This window comes from Emydura macquarii, unplaced genomic scaffold (genome assembly GCF_026122565.2).
Source record: "Emydura macquarii macquarii isolate MOO-44397 ecotype Brisbane River unplaced genomic scaffold, CSIRO-AGI_Emac_v2 contig_431, whole genome shotgun sequence".
NCBI classification, from domain to species: Eukaryota; Metazoa; Chordata; order Testudines; family Chelidae; genus Emydura; species Emydura macquarii.
In genome coordinates, this window is record NW_027130568.1 from 10,973,458 (window position 1) to 10,989,333 (window position 15,876).

At 38.9% G+C, this 15,876-nt stretch overlaps 1 protein-coding gene across 5 annotated transcripts in view; it reads left to right on the top strand.

Moving 5' to 3' along the window:
- Positions 1–15,876, top strand: part of NFATC1 (nuclear factor of activated T cells 1) — a 134,437-nt gene that overhangs the window by 44,738 nt on the left and 73,823 nt on the right. For all 5 annotated transcript variants that reach the window (XM_067537533.1, XM_067537537.1, XM_067537532.1 and 2 more), the window contains exon 4: positions 13,289–13,491. In XM_067537533.1, coding sequence (XP_067393634.1) covers positions 13,289–13,491 — 203 coding nt within the window. The remainder of the gene's footprint in view (positions 1–13,288; positions 13,492–15,876) is intronic.

Sequence of the window (15,876 nt, forward strand, 5' to 3'; positions counted from 1 at the left end):
CTGACCGTTGCTGTCACAGAAACATGCAAAATTGTATTTGACCACTTTACTAACTCTGAATGGCATTATCCAATCAATAATCAGTGTTCGGCTGAAACTCCAGAGCACCAGTGACTGCTAAATAATATTACTCAACTTGACAATATTTAGAATAATTGTTTGAAAATAAGTCAAATATGTTGAGAGTTTTGTCCAGGAATCTTCCTCAGATGAGGAATATTTCTTGGAGTTGTTTCATTCAATCACTGGTTGTCCATTCACATGCTGCTAATAAGAGGATCAGTTCTATCGCATATATATTGCTATCCTGTTTTAATAAAATTCACGGGCTGACACATCACATCCTTTATGTTAAAAGATAAATGTCACAAACTTCTTTTTTTTTTTTTTTTGATTAATCAGGCCATACCAATCAATGGGTTCTCATGGAAATGCAGGATACAGAATACAACCTATTTGAATTTCTCACAGCCTAATCAGACTTTAGATGTCAAAACCATGAAATCCCAGCTATAAGATATAGCTGATGTACTCTTATTGCCACATTCTCTATAAGCGGCTTGCATAGTCTGTAAGGCATATTCTCACAGAGGAAAATATAAAATGATAGGAACCACAGAGCCAATGAATGGAAGTTATTTGTATTCTGTGGCAAGAGACTAGGGCCACAAATATGCATTGATCAGTCAATATACCTATACCTTGTGCAAGCTGAGACATCAGTCATAGGTAAGGGCTTTAACATGCCAGAGGTGTGTGTATATTGCCAGATGAATGCACGCTCAGGTGACTCTTCTTGGATTGTGCCAGTATAAATGAAAATAGAATTGGGTCTTTAAGAACATATGGAGCCAGACAGTATCCTACTGGCTAAAGAAGTGAAGGGTTTTAGTAATCCAAGTAAATCCTTCATAAATCAATTATAATTTATATGTTAGAATTAAAATTAAAATCCAGATGAAATAGCAATATTCAGATACTGCTATCTCATCTGGATTTGAACTTTAATTCTAATATTCTTAAAAGAATACTGGCTTCTTTCCTGGGAGGGTTGTAGAATGCTTTTACGGTCATTAATTAGCAGAACACCCATATGGCAGTGAAGTATTGTTACCCAGCTTATAGAAAACTGAGGCACAGATTAGTTAAACATAGAGCAAGTTTGAAATCTGTGAAAACCTTTTGTGAAAAACTTCAACCAGATCTAGTTAAGTAACTTACCTGAGGTATGGCAGAGCTGTGGCAGAGCTGGGAATAGAAACCAGATCACCTAGTTTCTAGCCCTAGTCCCTTAACCACAAAGTCATCCTTTCTCAACAATATTTTGTAATTCTGTCCATTTTTTAAATCAAAATACACGCCTTCTTTAAATTAGTTTCTACAGACCTGGACAAGACATGGATAAGAAGCGCTGCAATGTTTGAAAGGCAGCAGAATTCATGTGATTCACAAGATGAGCAAGGAGGCATAATTCAGACCATCACTTTCTCATCTCCATCCTCTTCCCTCCTCTTCCCCCTAGGGGAAAAAAAAAAGAAAAAAGAAAAAGCAACCAGAGTTAGACTCATGGCCTGTCTTATTATAATAGGTCTCAGTGGGGACATACAACATTCTAGAATACTAGTGTAGTACATGCTTGCTCTGCTCCTTTCATTGAGTTTTCAGGCTTTGCTCTGTGCTGCAGCCTTCTATGCAGAATGCTAATTGACTAAGATGTCTCAGATACAGATATTTTGTTGTCTTTGAAAAGGGAATCTTGGCAAATCAGTTAACATGCAACCAGAAATTAAATATAAAAATATATTAATTTTCAGGGCAATAGAATGGTAATCCCAATACGAATATTCTGAATGTGGTTCTGAATTGCACATTATTTATAGCACACCAAATATTTACAGAGATAACGCCTTTAAATATAGTGCTTAATTTTCTGTCTTCAAATGATGTAGTAGTTTAAATAGGCTTCATCTGTGCTGGGCAGTCTATGGTAGATGGGCTGAAATGCTGGCCCCATTAAAGTCAATGGCTAAACTGTTCTACTTGATGCTGGGATTTAGACCCATCCTCAAGATCAGGGGAATGTAAAAATGGCTTAAAACTACCTGCTGAGCTATATGCATCTTAGTGGGGAGGATATCAGAGCCTGGTCTCCAGCCTGAGTAGGAACCTCTGTGCTGTAACTTTAGTCCTGTGGGGCAAGCCTGAGTTAGTTGACCTGGGCTCTGAGACTCGCCACTGAGGCTCCTCCTCCCCCCCCCCCCCCGTGTAGACATACCCCTAGGCTCATCCGAGGATTTGGGCTAGTTTGTACACAGATATGCACATTCTTGATATAAAAACTGCACGCGTTGGCACGACTAACAGCACGTTTACAGCTATAAGTCTGCCTGGGGTATCTTGCCTATATGCATGTCATAAATCACTGCTGCACTGCTCATCTACATTCTTTTAGTTGTTACATGGCCACAGATATAATTTGCTAAACAGAAGGTACAGATAGGGCAGAAAAGCAACAGTGGGAGTGGATGTTCACTGTAAAATGATTTATAGTTGAGTTTCTGGGTATGGAAGGTGTAATGGCAGATAAAATGGAAATGGAAGAACCTCTCTGTACGGGGAATTTTTTTAGCCGGGTCACCTAAATACCGGGCCTGAGCCATATCTTTTTTACACTTGTGTAACTCCGTTGACTTCAGTGGAGTAACTTCTGATTGATCAAAATCAGTATTTAAGTTGGAGACCTAAGAAGAAAACACTGGAGATAGTTTTGCCTGAAACTTTCACAGCTCTTCCCTACATTGTAAAGTGAGTTAATTTAACTGTAATTTGGAAGTCTCTCATGCTCCAGTTTCTAACGGCTATGGCCCCTGTCCAGATAAAAACACAGCCTGCTGGAGTATAAAAGCCCTGGAAGGTCACATATGGTGTATGTGCAGCGGGCCAAGCTATCCATGGGAAAAGTCATCATGCTGTATAGGGGCCAGCTGCAATCTACCAGGGAATCATGGAATCTGCTCAGGAGAAGAGTTGATTTAAATGACCAGCCTGGTTCTGGCGCATCCCAGTTCCTTCCACAAGGCCTGGATCTTTACTTTCTACACCCTTAATGAGGATGGCCATGAAGCTTTGGAAAACTACTACAACTCTAGGACTGGAGTAACCTCTGTTGCCTGGATTGGGGTGGGGAGAGGCATGGCTACCTTCCCTTTCTCGACAGCGGAGGGGAGGGGAGAAACAAGTCAGATCGCTGATGCAGCTAGAGACGGGGGAGGCTTCTTCTCAGCCTGACTGGCAAATCTTTCCCCTCCTCCTGATTGCTTTTGCTGGCAGAGCACAAGGATAATAATCTTAAGAACTCTGTGTCTGTTGGGGCAAAGTGCTCAAAACTACCACCCCTTTATGTCTGTAAATTGTCAAAGGACGACTCCCCCTGAATTAGGGCATCATTCCCAGAGTCTAATGACTTTGGAAAGAGTGCAAGATGGGGCGGTTGCATTGTACAGCTGCTTCTGAGGAGGGAAGCCCATCCTAGAAACAGGGAGCAGCTTCTGCAGCTGCTTAGCCCAGGAGATTCATGGATACGCTGCAAGCCAGCAGCCACGAAAGCTGTTTTCCTATGGTTGGAGACCTAAATGCCTAGTGAGCCAGTCAATGAGTGCACAATGTCTCTATTACATTAAGATTAATAATTCCTCACAGCATATTTGCAGCTGGAAGTTTTATGTGGATCTTTATTCATCATGATGTGAACAGCTGCTCTTTTGCTGCACTGTCAAAGCAAAGTCTAAGTGGCAGCACAGGAAAGTGGCACATAAACACACTCCAGCTGTTTTCCATTCACTCTCCTCCTCCCTCTGCTCTCCTCCGCTGGTACCCTTCACCATCAGCCTGGCTTCTTTGGGGATGGGAGCCATCTTATTTTTATTTCTGGACCAACTCTAATATTAGGACATGTTGAATCTGGATTTTAAAACGTAGTTCAAATGAACCCAGGAAAAGATTGGTTTAGTATATCAAAAAAATTCTTGCAAATAGCACAAAAACTGTTGAAATTCTTATTACATTTTGACTTTTGGGTGGGTGAAGAGGTTACATTTGTATTATGTCATAAAATCTTTCTTAGTTAAATATGCAAGCAAGTAGTCAGGTAAAATTCAGCATAAATTGTCATGGTCAGAGGACAACTTCAGATCTTCAAGAGCAAATTTTATTTTACGCTCGGATCTTCCTGCTTTGCTCTTTTAAGCAAGACCCACTTCGTATTTTGGCTTGCACATTCACCAAAGACCGCATTGTATAACAGAGTTGAAATTTGTCCAAGCACCTCTACTTTTTCCAGAAGAGCACTGGCCTCTTCAATGATGACAAATGATCAAGAGCTTAGTTTTGTGCTGAATCCAATGCGGTAACACTAAGCAGCATATGGATCCCAAGAGTCATCAGTACCGTATCCTGCAAGACCTAGGTGTTCTGTGAGTTCTTCTCTTGAAGTGTCAACCCTCTCTTAACTTTGCGTAAGTGGTGGGTTATCCCAGCACAGGACAGTATGGTTCTGGGTAGAGGGAATAAACGATATCTCAATGGTGCAGCAGTAATTTAAACACCAAGTGCACATGGAAGTAATGCTAAAAGTTGAAGGATGCAGATGCAAAAGGACAGAAATTCTATGAGAACATTCCCTGAATGCACTCAAGCCTCCAACCTGGGATTGTACTGAATCCTCTCGTCATTTGATGGGCAGGTAGAAGATGGCTTGGAGTGCTTTTTATCATTTGCAATTGGCAAGAAAGTTTTGTGCATTTCTTTCAGCTGCACACTTCTCTACACTTGTTCTTGCCACCTTGGATTTTGATTATTCTGGTGTGTGGTAAGTGAGCCTACACTTAAAGACCATTTGCTAATGCAGAATGCAGTTACCCACCTATTCAGCGGTGCTTCCTAGAGGGAGTGCTCGACACGTGAGCTCTTCCATCTGCATTGGTTCTTAGTTGATTTTCAGAGGAATTTTAAGATATAGGGTTTTTTTTAAATTTATGAAGTCCAAAATATTTGGGATTCTGACTATCTGGTAGACCACCTCTCTTGACCAATATCACAGCACTTGTGATTAGCAGCAGGGATGTCATTTGTTCAGGGGTAACAGAGTCAGTGCCCCTGCAATGTTGGTGTCCCCCCACAACTTTTCACAGGTCTGTATGTTCCGTTATATCTTCCATTTCCCCCACCGTGAGATATTATATTAAACCAATTGGTTTATGTACTAAACCAATATACAATGTTCTGCATGTTGACACAACTTTGTCCTCACCAGAATTTTTCCTGAAAGGATGCCTCTGATTAGCAGGGATGATTAAGGTTAACAGGATCATGATTTAAATGGGAGAATGCTAAGGGATTGGCAACTGGATCTCACTCCTTCCTTCCATCCCCTGCTGGTACTGCGGAGCCCCCAGGGCACCTGATAAGGTTCATCTGTTCCCCAAGCTTTTCCTGGGTGTGGGGTTATGCAGTGGATAGATGGAGAAAAGCTTATTTTGATGGGCATGATGGTTGTTTAATAGTCCCTTTGTTTTGGGGCACTCATAGTAACTGGTTTTCTGCACATAGGAAAAGATTGTGCAGTTTAGAGCTCTGGAGAGGCATGCTTTAGACCTTTAAATAATTTTTTACATATGGGGAAACTGAAGCATGGGTCTGCAGTGACTTACCCAAGGTCACAAAGGAAATCTGTGACAGAGACAAGAAAAGAGTCCCGTGTCTTCTGACTCCTGTGCAGACTGTTCCTTTTAATCACATGACAGTCATTGCCCACAAAAGCATTCTTCTCTTCTTCCCAATTAAAGACCTAATGGGTAAGGCTCTATATTATCCTTAGGTGTTAACTAAATTTAATTTGTTTTCCTAAAATTCAGATGGATGATCCTACATTATTTTGATGCTAAGTGTTCAGTACTAAATTGTGTATGCAGATATTTTACTTTTTAAACAGATTGATCCTGAAATTATCTTTTTATATTGAAGAAATTGAAATGTTCGTATCAAGCTGAATATTAGGGAACTTTTTAAAACCTGTCTATTTGTTGTTTTTTAATCATTTATCATGTGCTGATACCATCTAAAGGACCTACTGGCTGAGTAAGTTGCAGTATGGTGATACTGTGTATAGCTCACAGTTCTCTGGCTTAAATATAAATGGAGCATTGACTTTATAGGTCTTAGATTTAATTACCTTGTTTACTTTTTTGTGAACACCTGGCTTATCTAGAATTTCTGCTTTTTTCCTCATATACTTGGCAGCCAAAACCCCTCCCAAATCAAGGTATTTTTATTGATTATCTTCCTTAAAGGCCAGATTATGACACCCTCATGTTGAATAGCACTTTACTCCTTGCAAGGTACTGTTTCTGAAGCTAAAAAACACATGTATTAAGAAGTTGCTATGTAGAATAGAGCAGTCTGCATGGCCTTTAGTTATTCTTTCAGTCAAGTATATACATTTTCTAATTTGTTTCTGACTGCATCTTCTTCTCTTGTATCTTTCAGAATGGGATCTTTCTTTCAGTTAGCTTTAGGAAGTCCATGCAGGCACAGAGGGTTCATTGTTAAAACAAGTAGTTTTCTAAGTATTCTGACAGATACTTTAACATGCCAAAGACATAAATAGTTTGAAAGGAAACATGCAAAATATTTGAACTGTATTTCTTATAATAAATGTAATAGTTTAAATAATAGAAATTTACTTCCCAATCTTGGAAATGGCCACTTTTGCTGAAAGTATTTGTGATGTATTTGGATGTCCACAAATCATTGCATTCTACAAAGTATAGCAGTCTATGGTAAGATTTTCAAGGGGATTTCTAAATGTTCATATTAAAATAACCTTTTGGCTATTCCTACTTGTAATTTTCAAATATCATTATACTCTCCCCACCTCTGTATTTTGCTAATTTTAATTTTACAAATTAGAGATGGACCCATGGTGCAGAGTTTGGGTCCTGATCTGAACTTCCCAAAGATCCAATATGCTCATATTTTGGAGGTTTGACTTGGTTCAGTTTTCTCTATCACAAACACTAGCTTGTGATTAAAAGTTTACTCTCTAGTCAAAATAAATCTGAGAAGCGGGTGGGTGGGGGGAGCTGTTAGTTATTGTTTTTTGTTGGTTTTTCCCCCATGCTTCTGTGGCTGTTAAAACAATATTTATTTGCATTCAGAACACTCCGGGGACTGGATGCACCAGTATTAGCAATATGATTCTGCATGCAGCATGTAACACAGGATAAAAGTTGGGATTTTTTTATTTGGTGCTCTCAGCATGAATAGCAGTTTATAAAAGAAAGTCAAGATATCTCAGTGGGAGAAGGTGTTGTGAAAGAAATGACTTCAAGGTTTAGAAATTCCAAAGAAATGTTACTTCAGGCAACATTAGCATGATTATCAGAGCAAAGTAATTTGCCAATGAGTGTATCCTATTTCTTACTCTTGCCCAAAATTACATAAAGTGGCATGGGGCTTAATTTTGATCACAATCACACTAGTGTAAATCAGGAGTGACTCCACTGATTTCAGTGCAGTTAGATCCATGTAAAACTGATGTGTACAGTACATGAGATCAGAACGAAGTTCAGCATCTCCATTGTCAAGCGAAATGCTACAGATACAAATTTCAATCGATGCTATTTGATATATATTGTATTATATAATATTTCTCAAAATTGTAAAGTGCAAATTGGTTGGTGATTAGTCAAGATGATAAAAGAAGATGACCTACTTTGACTCCTAAACCAAAATATTTATCTGTGTGCTTAAGCTTTGTCTACATCTTTTAGTCTATATTAAAAAGGGGTCTTGGGAAAACTACTGCACTGAATGCTTTAATTTACTCAACAAGGGGGAAAAAATCCCTCACCAAAACTACTTTGCTTCTGATTCTCATTTGCAATAAAGACCCTTTACACTGCTCCAGCAGCAGCCTTTGTATAAATTAAAACCAGGACCTTTATTTGGCATGAATATGTCTGAACTTAAAGTGTGATCTACAGGAAAGCAACATTTTCATTATGAATAATGTAACTGAGAGCAACCTTGTTGCCAGTGTCCAGCTACTGCGGTATTAAGAGAGGAGTTTCAGCTTTGGGACTGTGTTACAGAGGGAAAAAGATAAAAATAGGGTGTCTGACGCATGCATCCCATGCTGCAAGCCAGGATACAGAAATCTTTATAACCAAATAGAGTATTCCAGAACATGCATGGAAAATATGCATGCGCGTATGTGTGTGTGTAAAATATTTTCCTAACCAATAGGAATGCTCATTCCCTGTCCGCTGCCGCCTTCTTCCTCTTTTACAGTCATCTTATACATATTTCCTCTACCTGCTTACAAATGTAAAAGTCCAGTGACTATTCCAGTTCTGCCTTCACTGCCTGCCCTCTGGTCCTTGTCACGCTGCTCAATGTGACAACTCTTAAATATCTGGAGAGTGCAGTAGAATAATCTTTCTTTTGACTAGTTGACAGAGAGCAAAATCTAGTCCATTCTCTAGACATCTGCTAGCTGCCAAAAATTAATCAAAAGCCCAAGTCTGTCTGTCACAGCTATTGATAGTGGTTGCCTGATCTAAAATTAGGCATGCACCATCCGTGTCCTTTTTAAATGTTAATCCTTGCATCACATTTTGTTGTTTCTGTTGGCATAGGGGAGTATGTGACATAATACGAAAGTAAATAATATGATGCAATGGATAAAACTTAAAGGGAAATATGTATTTGAGATCAGTTGCCTCCTACTACCTGGCTGGATTCTGCAGCACTTACCTAAATAAAACTTCCATTGCAGTGGATAACATGAAGTCAATGGGAATTTTGTCTGAGTAAGGACTGCAGGGTCAGCTCTGTACTTAGTAGCTTAGCAAGCAACCTATCTGAATCATTTATTTATATTTTCCACTGGACCTGATTTAAGTGGGCAATTGAGCATTTAATGCTTTGTCCGGGCTTGAATGTCCATGTTCATTGACCACCGTAAATAATATCTATTTTCAGATTCAGAACTAAATAGATAACAGGGAATAAGCCTTCAAATTCAACTAAGTAGTTCATCACCAGTTAAGGTTGTTAGGCATAGAGCTGCCTACCTCTTGCCAACCTCAGGCATGCAAAAATCATGAGCTCGGCCCCAAAAATCATGTTTGGCTTAAAATTTATGAGAGTTTAAAAAAATAAATAAATTTGGGATCTTTTTGTTGGTTTTCAGATTTGAACCTTTCAGGGTCATACTTTCAAGTTTTCTCCACAAGCAGAAGGGTTAGAAACTCAGTTTTCTTTTTTAAATGAAAGCTGAGATTCTTACATATTAACTTGATCCCAGAAGCTGGGGCTGTAAGAAAAAATACCAAATATCCTGAGATGAGAATCATGATAAAATCACTAGAGTTGGCAATATTGAAATAGTAGAGCCTGATCTGAGTCCACCATTTCTTCAGTTCTTTTGTCCTGATTCAGCAAAATATATAGGGCCTTAAGTACATACATACTTAACTGCTTTTGCTGAGTCAAGATTTTCACAGTTCTTCACTCAGTCTATTTTAATTAAAATCTTACAGTCCTTGATATATCTCCATATATCTTTATTTTAATTTTTCATTGTTCATAAAGAGTGAGCAGAGTTAGAAAAAATAATCTTTGTAAGTAGCATTGCGGACTTATATATTTCATCTCTCTCAGTCACTTCCAAATCAAATGTATTCAGTTTACAAGTAAAAATACATTGCTGTTTTTTAACTGCCAACCCTGTATTTTCCACCTGGTATCTAAAAATCCAGCTGTCTTCTTTCTGCCTCTTACATCATCACCAGTTCTGCCTCTTACATCAATGCTAAGGTTCTCTGATTGGAAATGTTGATGAGGCATGAAGCAAAATAGAATTCAGGTCACCCTGCAATAGCTGTGTAGAGTCTGCAGTGGGTAACAGTAGTGAACAGCTATGACTCTAAGGCAGGCTGGGGCAGAGCTACATTGAGATGTCTGTTCCACAGGGTCATAGCTTGTATTATAATTCCCTTTAACTTTCAAGACTGGATCTTGAGGCATTAGGAATTAAAGGTGAAACATCCTATTTCCATGTACAGGACAATTGTATATATTCACAAGTCCTTTTTGTCTCTACAGGAAGAGTCAAGTGTTTTGTGTGTGATACCATTGTTGTGTGTTAAAATTGGACTGTGTATAATATTAAAGAAGACTTCTGTTGCTATATGCAAGATTAACAGCAGGAGTCAGATTCCTAAAGAAGCAAAAACCAAAGCTATTCATTTTAAACCTGAAAAGACAGTGAGGTTAATAATGTGTTCTTGAAGATCCTCCTTGTTTGATGGGCAAGTTATCACAAGTGATATAGAAACATGGCAAATGTAGAATCAAACAGACAAGAGGTTTGGAATTGCTACAGTACAGTGATATGTAATCTCCTTGCAGTTATGCTTAAAATGGTGGCATAAACCTCTGCTGAAAAAAATATATCCTTTGTTAAAACTTCCCACTAAAAATCTTGGAAATGTAACTTCTTACACTTATTCAGGCAGCAAATTAGAAAGCCCCTGCTAATGTTAGTTTCTGATTCAAAAGAGAATAAGACTTTTCCCTGCTGCTCCTGGCTCTTGAAGTGGTTAATTGAACTAAAGGATACAGACCATGGTACCTGTTTGAAGTGAACCTCAGCATTAGATCTCCTTTTATCTTATAATGATACTAACACTGGCTTAGTGCCATGTACTGGAGGGTTCAGAAGAGTTAATGAAAATCATAATGCTTTCAGCCGCCCCCATAATAAGCCATGCTTGCTTGAATTCAGCCAAATGGGTCGCAGGCCACCTGTTGCTACATGTAAAGGGCATAGGAGGGACCAATCTAGTTAGCCCTTTTAAAAAAAAGAGAGAGAGAGAGTGAGAGAGAGAGGAAACTAATTGAAAAATCAGGCTTTCTAACTAATTTTATTTCATTTAGTTTTATATTTGGTAATATTAATGTAAAAAAAAAAAATAAGGAGAACGCTTTTAAAACACTTCCAGCTCAGACTGCAGGTGAAAGCCAATTATGTGGTGGCCCAACAATTCAGACTGGATAAAATACTACAGCAGTGTTGCTGAATCTCTCTCTCTCTTTTTCCTCCCTCCATGTGTATGCTTTGGATAGGAAAATAGAAATTGCTATACCAGATAAAACCCTTTGGCTCAGTAAGTCTAGTCTCCTGCCTTCTGCAGTGGCCAATGTCTGAACTTCAGAAGAAGGTGACCACGCACGTGGCCAATGGCGCAATGCTGTGTATGGAAGCAAATTTCCTGACCGATGTGCTGATCATCTTAGAACCTGCAGCATATGATTAACATTATGATAACATGCATATCTACAGGGATGGGGGGGCTAGTGTTCGTTTTTGTGCTCTGCAAGATTTCGCAGTTCCTCAGGAAGGACTTTCTTGAGCTAAAAGAGCTTGAGATCTCATCTTCAGCTCCAATATGGTAGAAATACCACCAGAAGACTAGACCTCATGTTTTTATTTGGCTTCCTGATGTATTAACAAAAGAAAAAAATAAGCAAAACATCAGTATCCACTATATTTGACTTCGGGTTTAGCCACTTATTACTGTTTTCAGCTGTGTTCGGATTCATGTTGCATCTGCACGTGTCAGCTAAAAATGTTGTTCTTCATAAAATAGCTACTTACGCAACCAGTGAACTGTTATCAGAGGCAGCTAAGTTTCTGCTATATTGAAAAGTTAGGAAGATGATGTACAAACAATATATGTATAGCAAAAAGCACACCCAGTGTTCTCCCATGTCCTTGCTGTATCCCCAGTGGTCTAGGGCTGGAGCTTAGCAGCCAAAGAATTCAAAATTAATTTTTGTTGTTAACACTTGTCTGTGTCTGATCTGATGATGATGTTAGGAAATAGGCTAGATGTGAGGCATCTTGTTTTAGAGACTAAGACATAAATGGGAGGAAACTATAGAGCCATTTGTGCCTGACTAGTGCAATGTGCTCCATTTGGCACGGCATAAATGGTGGGACCCATCAACAGTTCTCCCTGCCCCATGTCTGCCAGTTCTCCCTGCCATGTCTGCTGGGGGACTAGAGGAGATGTAACCAATTAGGAGGGTTCCTCCCGCACTCCAGACACCCCATCTGCTGGCTGGATTTGCTTGGTTTGAGTGTGCTGCATGTTATTGCAGCCAAAATTATGATCTGAGACCCTCATAATCTGAAGGTGACAGATCAACCAGGTGAGCCAAACCAGCAGGGGTTCAGCTAAGATTGTCTCAGCTTGAAGTCACTCTTTGCTGGACAATATCTACAGTATGCTCCCTTTTGATTAAGTTTAGTTTGGGCTTCATTTAAACCTAAAAATGTGTGTTCGTATCATGGGAGAGGTTGCTGTTAGTTATCGAACTGTTAGAGTGAGTATCTGAACAGTAAGCTAGGATGCTGATTTATGGTCAGATGTGTATGTCCCACTCCATTAGGTCAATTTCAGATCTCTTTTACACCTATGTAAATCTAAAGTAACTCCATCAGTGCAGCAACACCACTGTTTGAGTCCCTGGCAGTTGACACCAGTGTAAATGAGACCAGACTCTAATCCATTGTGCCTGATTCTGCTTTCATATCGGCATACATCAGCATAACTGAGGTCAGTGGGGTTACTGTGGGGCAGGTGAGGTTGCAGTCAGGCCCATTGACTTCAGTGAGATTTGTGTGCAACTGTCCAAGACTTTGACACTGAGATGAACAAATAATCTCATGCCTATATTATATCCCCAGCATAAAATCAATTAATACATTTAAAAAAGGAAGGTACACTAACCAGCAGCCTTCTAGTGATGGTAAGAGGGAATGAATACAAGCAGTTGAGGGATGAATTGAGATAGTCCCTTCCATTTTCAAGTCCATTGGTTTTGCTGCCCTTATTATTGCTGCGCGAACATCGACTCCATTGTTTTTCATAGAACACTGCTATAGAGAAATAATATGACATTTTTGAATGCATGCAGCAGTACTGTTCAAAGGCTAACTCCAACTAAGTGCCTCAGGTAATTGAGAATAATGAGATGTTTTCTGAGTGCACCTTTTTTATTGTACCAATATTATGTTACAGAAAAAAGGGGGGCTTAACACTTAGCACCTGTCACAAGTTTTCTCCTTGAATTAGACTCTCTTGCTTATAAAAATTTAATTGATTCCCAGCAGTTTATGTGTATGGTGCTTAGTAGGAGTTTTCTGTTCTCTTGCCAGCTACACGGTTACTTAGAAAGTGAGCCGCTCACGCTACAGCTGTTCATTGGGACTGCAGACGACCGCCTGCTGAGACCTCATGCCTTCTACCAGGTTCATCGAATCACAGGGAAGACTGTTTCCACCACCAGCCATGAAACAATACTTTCCAACACCAAAGTCTTGGAAATTCCACTTCTACCAGAAAACAAGATGAGAGCAATGTAAGACCCATGCACTGTACCTGACTGCTTAGCGGTTTCCTTTCAGTCTATCTCAGTTGATTTTTTTTGAGTGTATGCTGCTGCTGCTTTTTTTCTTTTTCCCACTGAATCTTTTAAATAATCTAATTTCCTAGCAGGTTTCTAAAAGATTGTTGGGACAAATTGCCCCTAATCAGCTTAATGCCAAAATAAACTTTGCAAATATTTGTGACAACTGGTTAGTTTCTTTCTAGAGTTTCAGCCAATGTCCTTATTTGCCATTTAAAATATGGATCTCAGTTACAAGCTGTAAATATCTCCTACCTCAGCTCCTGCATTTAGGTTCTAAATAGGACACCTATTTACTCCTGTATGCAGTACTACAAGAAGCAGGGCCTGTTAAAATTCATCTTTGGATTGGGGGAAATCTCATAAAGAGTATTTCCAAATAATTTAGTTTTTGTTAAGATAAATAGAATGTTTTTTTTATATATTATATAAAGAATCATTATTCTTTTCCAGTGAAATTTGTTTAGGTCAAGACAAAACAAAATATGACAGTAGAAGCAAAACAATTAGAACTAAAAGTGGCAAAGATGATCTAATTGAGAAATAAATGTGAGGTATAATTATTCTTACAATCACTAAGGGCAAAATTCATTCCTATGCAGAGGGGTCTATGCACCATTTAATTCCCAGATTAGGTCTTAAGTGAGATGTGCATAGATCCTCTTCACACAAGTGAATTTCATCCTAGGACAATATTGGGAGCGTGAAATTCATCCCAGTTCACAGGGGCCTGCATGAGGCCCTCCACATCCCTTAAGCTCCAGCATTAAGGTCTTAAGTTATGCAAAGAACCTTGCTTGGGCCCTCTGCACCGGGGTGAATTTCACCTAGTTGAATACATTATATGGGGTAATATAATCCTGGCCCCACTGAAGTCACTGGCAAAACTCCCATTGACTTTAATGGGGCCGTAATGTCACCCATAATGTTATATGTTTGTATATTTATTTACATATGTACTTTTACCAAAAACAAAACAAAATCAACACGCAAACAACAACAGCAGCGGCAACAACATGTATCAGAGGTCTGAATTAGCCCCTTAAAGCTTGGAAGATGCAAATTAAGGCTAAAACTCCATGTTTAGCTCCTCCTACAACAGCTACAGTGGCACTTGCAACAGGGCCAATGGGGATCAGAGTGATAGCTGAAAGCTCAAGATATTGGAACCTCTAGACTTTCATTCTACTATATAGTAGAACAGCCCTGTAACATTTTTGGCCAAATTATCTAATAGTGTTAATTGACACAGATCCATCGAAGCTATTGCAGCTGCACCGTGTTATGTCAGCAGAGTATTTATTTGGCCCTCTATTTGACTTTTTGACAAGTAAGTAATATATTAATATTTCTGTCACCATCATTGTTATGTTAAAGGTGTCCGAAAAGATTTTGAGCCAGAGCTGCTACATTTTCATGGCAAGTTTTCAAGGCTGTAATAAATAGAGCTAGGCAAATAATTGATTTTTTTTTTGGTTTGGTGGCTGAACTGAAAAAACAAACAAAGGTTTAGTTTTTAGTTTTAGCGTAAGGTTTAGGTTTATTTTTTTAAAATTAAATCTAGCTAAATTTAGAAGTGAAACATCTCATTTTCATATTTTTTAAACAAAACATTTTGGCTTTTTCAGAATTCCCTCCCCCCCATTTTTTTTGGCCAAAACTATTTGTTCACTTCAACCCAAATTTGTGAATAGTTTTGAGTGACCCAAAAGTGCAATTTTCAACATGTAAACTATTCATTGAAAAAATGTCACCCAACTCCAAGTATCAAGTACCAAGTATCAAGTATCACACACAATGTTTTGACATTTATAGGGCTATATATCTCTCTGGCCTCAGGCAGGGTAGTCAGTACGTGGACTGAGGTCCAAATCCAGACCACCAAAGGCTTTTGAACAGACCACAAAACCTTTTTTTTTGTTTGTTGTTTCTTCTTATTATTATCATTATTGTTATTGAGGTGTGAAAAATGTTTCTCTGGAGGCTGAACCTTGACTAAGAAATTTGGGCCTTGTCAAGAAATAATTGAGTACCTCTGGCCTAGGGCCTCACACTCCCTTCATGGAACCTTTACAATTGGGTTAAAGATGAAGTGCAAAAGTCTTTTCTTACAGTTATGTGCATGTCAGCCCCAGTTCAGCAAATCCCCTCTGCATTCACTAAAGTACTCAAGCACATGCTTAATTTTAAGCATACGAGTATTCCCATTGGCTTCAAATGGGACTGCTCAGATGCTTAAAGTTATGTCTGAATCTAAGTGCTTTGCTGTATCAGGATCTTAAATTAGAACCTTAATTAATGGTGTGTTAAATTCCTTTGTTATTAAATAGTAGCTAA